We start from the raw sequence: 7,500 nt of genomic DNA, 5'->3' as shown, positions 1-7,500 counted from the left end.
GACTCCCTCTTCTTTGTGGCAACCCCTGAGATATTGGAAGGCTGCTATCCTGTCTCCCCTGGTCCTTCTTTTCATTAAACTAGACCTACCCAGTTCCTGCAACCGTTCTTCATATGTTTTAGCCTCCAGTCCCCTAATCCTCTTTGTTGCTCTTCTCTGCACTCTTTCTAGAGTCTCCACATCTTTTCTACATCGTGGCAACCAAAACTGAATGCCGTATTCCAAGTGTGGCTTTACTAAGGCCATATAAAGTGGTATTAACCCTTCACGTGATCTTGATTCTATCCCTAAAACCGAAAGACTTTGCAATCTCTAAGAGGGGCAGAGAACAAACATTATAAAAAGCTGCGGGGAAGGACTTCAAATTTTAGCCAGGCCGCCATCCTGGCATTTACCAGTGGGCGAGGAAGACGAGAGGTATGAAGAAGAGGGCCAGGCTGTCCGTGGTGACCCAGATGGCTGTATATCTCTGCGGCGTCTGGAAGAGAAGAGCAAAGAAAATTGGTGTCAGTTGGCAAGATGGAGCCAGGGTGGTGGTGGTGGATAGGGGTAGTCCTTGTCTTATGACCACAGTGGAGTTCAAAATTTATGTTTAGAATAGAATAGAATAACAGAGGAAAGGGTGTGTGTGTGTCAAGCTATTCTCCAAAGCACCAGAAGGCAGAACAAGAAGCAATGGATGGAAATTGATCAAAGAGAGACGCACCCTGGAATTAAGGGGAAACTTCCTGACAGCGAGGACCATTAACCAGTGGAACAGAAGTTGCCTCCAGAAAGCCTGGCTGCTCCATCACTGGAGGCCTTTAAGAAGAGACTGGACAGCCATTTATTAGAAGTGGTGTAGGATTTCCTGCCTAAGCAGGGGGTTGGACTAGAAGACCTCCAAGGTCCCTTCCAGCTTCTATTCTATTCTATTCCATTCCATTCCATTTTTCTATTCTATTCTGTTTTGTTCTGTTCTGTACCGTTCCGTTCCATTCCATTCTCTTCCATTCTATTGCATTCCATCCCATTCCATATGTCTATTATATTCTATCCTATCCTATCCTATCCTATCCTATTCTATTCCATTCCATTCCATTTTTCTATTCTATTCTTTTCTGTTCTGTTCTGTACCATTTCATTCCATTTCATTCTAATGCATTGCATTGCATTGCATTCCATATTTCTATTCTATTCTATTCTATTCCATTCCATTCCATATTTCTATTCTATTCTATTCTATTCTATTGCATTCCATCCCATTCCATATTTCTATTCTATTCTATTCTATTCCATTCCATTCCATTCCATATTTCTATTCTATTCTATTCTATTCCATTCCATTCTGTTGCATTCCATTCCATTCCATTCCATATTTCTTTTCTATTCTATTCTATTCTATTCTATTCTATTGCATTCCATCCCATTCCATATTTCTATTCTATTCTATTCTATTCTATTCTATTCTATTCTATTCTATTCTATTGCATTCCATTCCATTCCATATTTCTATTCTATTCTATTCTATTCTATTGCATTCCATTCCATTCCATTCCATATTTCTATTCTATTCTATTCTATTCCATTCCATTTTTCTATTCTATTCTATTCCATTCCATTCCATTCCATTCTGTTGCATTCCATTCCATTCCATATTTCTTTTCTATTCTGTTCTATTCTATTCTATTGCATTCCATTCCATTCCATATTTCTATTCTATTCTATTCTATTGCATTCCATTCCATTCCATTCCATATTTCTATTCTATTCTATTCTATTCCATTCCATTTTTCTATTCTATTCTATTCCATTCCATTCCATTCCATTCTGTTGCATTCCATTCCATATTTCTTTTCTATTCTGTTCTGTTCTGTTCTGTTCTATTCTATTCTATTCTATTCTATTCCATTCCATTCCATTCCATTCCATTCTATTGCATTCCATGCCATTCCATATTTCTATTCTGTTCTATACTGTACTGTACTGTACTGTTCTTTTTGGTTCTATTTGGTTCCGTTCCATCCCATTCCATTCATCTCTTAAATCTGAGGACACTTCCCCATTTCCTCAACTTACCAAGAAGAAGAACGGTTGGCTCACGTTGCCCAGAACCTGCACAGCGTCGGTGGTTACCGATTCAGCTCCGTAGCACCAGGCCAAGGAGTAAAGCCATGGCTCGCTGACCACCCAGAGGTTGGTGGTGATGTTGGCTTTGGCATATTTCCTTTAGGGGGGGGGGAAAAAACATCACGAGATCCTCTTTAGGTGACTTGCAACAACCTATGAAGATTGGCCCTAAACCTCTGCCTGATAACGTCATGCACCCTTTGTTCCTCTTTACCGAATATCGACTGTAGCCAATTTTCGGTAGTCCAGATTGAGTTTTCTAATATTCCAGCTTTGGAGGTATTCAACGGTTTGGGCGGAAGATGAGACATGTTGGAATTCTGGAGCCTTTTGCTGAACGTATCGCCGAAGCCGATTGTCCAACCAGAGAACCTGTTTTTCACAGAAGAGCAGTCGTTGAGGGGAAGAAGGATGGATGGAAGGAAGGGGAGGAGTACAAGATGGAGAAGGTGCAGAAGGAGGACAAAGAGTAGAGTGGTGGAGGCAGAGAACAAGAAGGAGGAGAAGAAAGAGAAAGGGGAAGGAGGAATGGGTAGGAGGAGGAGGAGAAAGAGGAGGAGGAAAGGAGGAAAGGGGGAGGGAGGAGAGAAGGGAGGAAGAGGAGGAGAAGGAGAAGGAGAAGGAGAGGAGGAGGAGGAGGAGGAGGAAGAAGAAGAAGAAGAAGAGGAGGAGGAGGAGGAGGAGGAGGAAGAGGAAGAGGAGGAAACAATATTAGGCCCAGAACTTTCCCCTTAGCCGAGTTTGGTTCCTATCGGTTCAGACCGGTTTGGTGGAACTGGTAGTGGAAATAGTGACTGGGTCACTGAACCAGTATGGATGGCAGGCTGGCCGCGCCCCCGAACCAGTTCCCCGCTCACCGTAACATCTTTTTAAAACATATTTAATGTTCTGTGCATGCGCAGACCGATTTACAGGCCACTGCACACAAATCACTGAGCGCAAATCGCGCACACCCTGAACCAGCAGTAATGCTGGCATAAACCCACCCCTGACCCTTAGCCATAGATGTCTCCTGCGAGCCCCTCTCATTCCTAGCCCAATTCTTACCGGTATGGTGCTCACGGGGCCACGCATCCTTTCATGCACACGCGCTGCACACGAATGCACACTCCACCACCCTGCGACACTCAGCTGCTTGTCGGAGCTCGCATTGGTGCTGCACATTGTGCGCGCATGTACAATTGTCCGTTTGCTTTAAAAACTGGTATAGAACGTGGGTGGGCGGGTGGGCCAAATGAGCCACCGTACCGGTACGCTGTCAGCTGTTCCCGGCTACAACCGGTATGGCCATACAGGGCCGTACTGGCCGGAACCCACCACTGGTTCTGCGCATGCGTGTAGCTAGATAGATTTAAAAAATTGCACACCCAACCAGCAGTAATGCCGGTAGCAACCCACCCTTGCCCCCTCCCCAAGTTTTCTTGGAGCTAGCATCCCCAGGGGGAGTCAGAAAAGTCAAGATGGCGCCTTCGACTGCATTCCTTTCGACTGGGGTCCTTGGCCACAGGGTTGTGGCTGCCATCTTGATTTTCCTCCCCCCCCCCTTCCTATAAGTCCCAGTGTCTTCACCTGTCCCAAAATGGCGGTGGGGATGAAAGGGGCAGAGAAAGGATGGCGTGATCCAGGGATGGGTTTCAAACTCTTTTACTACTGGTTCTGTGGGTGTGGCTTATTTTGTGGGCGTGGTTTATTTTGTGGGCGTGGATGGTGGTCATGTGACTGGGTAGGTGTGGCCAACTTATAAAATGTGGTGAAACTCACTTAAAAATGCTTTTGCTTAGGAACCAAAATTTTGGGCTCAATTGTGGTCATAAGTTTTCCTTTCCTTTCCTTTCCTTCTTTCCTTTCCTTTCCTTCTTTCCTTTCCTTTCCTTTCCTTTCCTTTCCTTTCCTTTTTCCTTTCCTTTTTCCTTTCCTTTCCTTCTTTCCTTTCCTTTCCTTTCCTCCTCTCCTTTCCTCCTCTCCTCTCCTTTCCCTTCCCTTCCTTCCTCTTTCTTTCTTTCTTTCTTTCTTTCTCTCCTTCCTTCCTTTCTTGTGTCTCTCTCCCCCTTCCTTTCTTTCTCCTTCCTTCTTTTACTTTTTTTCTCTTGCTCTCTTTCTTTCCTTCTTTCTCTTTCTTTCTTTGTCTCCCTCTCTTTCTCTTTCTTTTTTCTCCATCTCTCCCTTCCTTCCTTCACTCTCTGTCTCTCTCACCCACACTTGCCCCCACTCACACACACGCACACCTGGTCTGGGCAAAGAGATGGAGTGTTTCCTGGCAAGTTCTCCTGCGCGGAGACGCCCGACAGCAGCGGCGGTGAGGGCAGAGCTTGTCTGAGCTCTCCGCCACCCCAGAACTGCGCCGCGCAGGTCAGCGGGATGATCTTCCTTTCAGCGGTGGGAGAAGGAAGAAAGTGCTCCCGGAGGGTGAGTGGCTCTTTGTGGAGACGCAGCTGCTGCTCGGGGGCTGACAGGGAAGGTGGTGCATATGTGCAGCCGTGGCACGACAAAACCGCGGTCCACTAAAGCGCGCCCGATTAAAGCGCGTACCTGACGTCATCAGCAGCGCGACAAATACGACCGCGGAGAAAAAAGGGCGCTTTAAAAAGCGCTTTTAAAGCAAGCCGATTCACGTAAAGGTAAGGGTTAGGTTTAGGTTTAGGTTTAGGGTTAGGGTTAGGTTAAGGGTTAGGGTTAGGTTAAGGGTTAGGTTAAGGGTTAGAGTTAGGTTTAGGGTTAGGTTTAGGTTTAGGGTTAGGTTAAGGGTTAGGTTAAGGGTTAGAGTTAGGTTTAGGGTTACGTTAAGCGTTAGGGTTAGGGTTAGGGTTAGGTTTAGGTTTAGGGTTAGCATTAGGGTTAGCGTTAGGTTAAGGGTTAGGTTAAGGGTTAGGTTTAGCGTGTTTTTTTTATGGGTTTATTTATAGGCCGCCCTTTTCCCTGAGGGGACTCAGGGCGACTAACAACTCATAGGAAGGGGGATACAGACAATAACATATAACATTACATACAATTAAAAAGTAAACAACATTCATCCAACATTCGGGTGGGGGCAGATCAATCTCTACCCCCAGGCCTGGCAGGATAGCCAGTTCTTGAGGGCTGCGCGGAAGGTCTGAAGGGTGGTGAGGGTACGGATCCCCACGGGGAACTCGTTCCAGAGGGTCGGCGCTACCACTGAAAAGGCTCTCCTCCGCGTAGTGGCCAGCCGGCACTGGCTGGCAGATGGAACTCGGAGGAGGCCTAATCTATGAGATCTAATCGGTCTCGAGGAGGTAATTGGCAGGAGGCGGTCTCCCAAGTACCCAGATCCACTACCATGGAGGGCTTTATAGGTGGTAAGAAGCACCTTGAAGCGCACACGGAGATCAACAGGTAGCCAGTGCAGCTCGCGGAGGATAGGTGTTATGTTGGTGAACCGAGGTGCACCCACAATCACTCGCGTGGCCGCATTCTGGACTAGCTGGAGTCGCCGGATGCTCTTCAAGGGCAGCCCCTTGAAGCGTTAGGTTAAGGGTTAGGTTTAGGGTTAGGTTAAGGGTTAGGTTTAGGGTTAGGTTAAGGGTTAGGTTTAGGGTTAGGTTAAGGGTTAGGTTTAGGGTTAAGGGTTAGGTTTAGGGTTAGGTTAAGGGTTAGGTTTAGGGTTAGGTTTAGGGTTAGGTTTGGGGGGGTTAGGGTAAGGTTTTCGCGTTAATTTTAACTTTACCGCTCACAGCGTGATGTTTTCGTCGCGCTGTGATGACGTCAGGTACGCGCTTTCGTCGAGCGCGCTTTAGTCTACCGCGGTTTTGTGGTGGAACCATGTGCAGCAGCCCCGGGATGTTCACCTGGTGCCTGTAACTGGTACGGTCACATGTCTGCCGGAGTGACTACGTATTCGGCTGAACCGTACCGTACCGGTAGGAACCCACCTCTGGCGTGATCCCTTTCAGACAGCCAGGTTTAAAGAAGGAGAAATCCCTTTGGCGGGAACACGAAGAAGAAAAAAAACGTCTCCTACCAAATGGGGTTTAATCTTTGATTCTTTCTGGAGCACTTCGAGCGTCCGAGTAATCCAGCTGTTCCTGTACGGGTGAAACCTGGGAGGGCGGTAGAGGTCAAAGAGGACCAATTTGTTGGCCTTGTCCGCCAGGCTCAGAAATTCACTCAGCTTGCAGATGGTCTGGTTCCTGGCCAGCTCTTCGTCTTGGGCAGAAAAAGGAGGCATGTGGTAGAAGGGTTTGTTCTAGGTTTAAAGGATATATGTGTAGGTGTGTGTGTGTGTGCATAGATATATATAAGAAATACAACCCAAAGCCTCGTCCAAAGGGGCTTTTTTTCAGGAGGCAACTGGACTTTCTTGCTTTTTCTTTGAAGAGGTTTCTCTTCTCATCCAAGAAGCTTCTTCAGCTCTGACTGGATGGTATCTCTATCTCTGTTTGTCTGTCTGTCTGTCTGTCTGTCTGTCTGTCTGTCTGTCTGCCTATTTATGTATTTCTATCTATTTATGTAGCTCTATATCTATCTACTTACCTACCCAATTACCTACCTACCTACATCTCTCTCTCTGTATCATCTATCTATCTATGTATCTATGCATCTATCTATCTATCTATCTATCTATCTATCTATCTATCTATCTATCTATCTATCTATCTATTTATCAATCTATCGATCTATCAATCTATGATCTATCTATCTATGTATCTCTACCTACCTACATCTCTCTCTCTTTTTCTATCATCTATCTATCTATCTATCTATCTATCTATCTATTTATCTATCACCTATCTATTGATCAATCTATCGATCTATCAATCCATGATCTATCTATGTATCTCTACCTACCTACCTACATCTCTCTCTCTCTTTTTCTATCTATCATCTATCTATCTTATCTATCTATCTATCTATCTATCTATCTATCTATCTATCTATCTATCTATCTATCATCTATCAGTATCATCTATCATCCATCTATCATCCATCCATCATCCATCATCCATCTATATCTATCTATCTATCTATCTATCTATCATCTATCTATCTTATCTATCTATCTATCTATCTATCTATCATCTATCTATCTTATCTATATATCTATCTATCTATCTATCTCTATCATCTATCTATCTATCATCTATCTTATCTATCTATCTATCTATCTATCTATCTATCTATCTATCTATCTATCATCTATCTATCTATCTAACTATCTATCTATCTATCTATCTATCTATCTATCTATCTATCTATCTATCATCTATCTATCTTATCTATCTATCTATCTATCTATCTATCTATCTATCTATCTATCTATCATCTATCTATCTATCTATCTTATCTATCTATCTATCTATCTATCTATCTATCTATCTATCTATCTATCTATCTATCTATCTATCATCTATCTATCTATCTATCTATCTATCTATC

At 44.3% G+C, this 7,500-nt stretch overlaps 1 protein-coding gene across 1 annotated transcript in view; it reads right to left on the bottom strand.

Annotated features, from left to right (window-relative positions):
- Window positions 1-391: 391 nt before the first annotated feature.
- GDPD4 (glycerophosphodiester phosphodiesterase domain containing 4) overlaps window positions 392-7,500 on the bottom strand; it is a 31,710-nt gene continuing 24,601 nt past the window's right edge. Inside the window, exons 10-13 of the mRNA XM_032219694.1 lie at window positions 6,086-6,310; window positions 2,324-2,481; window positions 2,059-2,206; window positions 392-478 (exon numbers count right to left, since the gene is read on the bottom strand). Coding sequence (XP_032075585.1) covers window positions 392-478; window positions 2,059-2,206; window positions 2,324-2,481; window positions 6,086-6,310 — 618 coding nt within the window. The remainder of the gene's footprint in view (window positions 479-2,058; window positions 2,207-2,323; window positions 2,482-6,085; window positions 6,311-7,500) is intronic.

Source organism: Thamnophis elegans, chromosome 6 (assembly GCF_009769535.1).
Source record: "Thamnophis elegans isolate rThaEle1 chromosome 6, rThaEle1.pri, whole genome shotgun sequence".
NCBI classification, from domain to species: Eukaryota; Metazoa; Chordata; class Lepidosauria; order Squamata; family Colubridae; genus Thamnophis; species Thamnophis elegans.
Note: the sequence above shows the minus strand (reverse complement) of the source record. Positions and strands in the feature narration are given on the sequence as shown.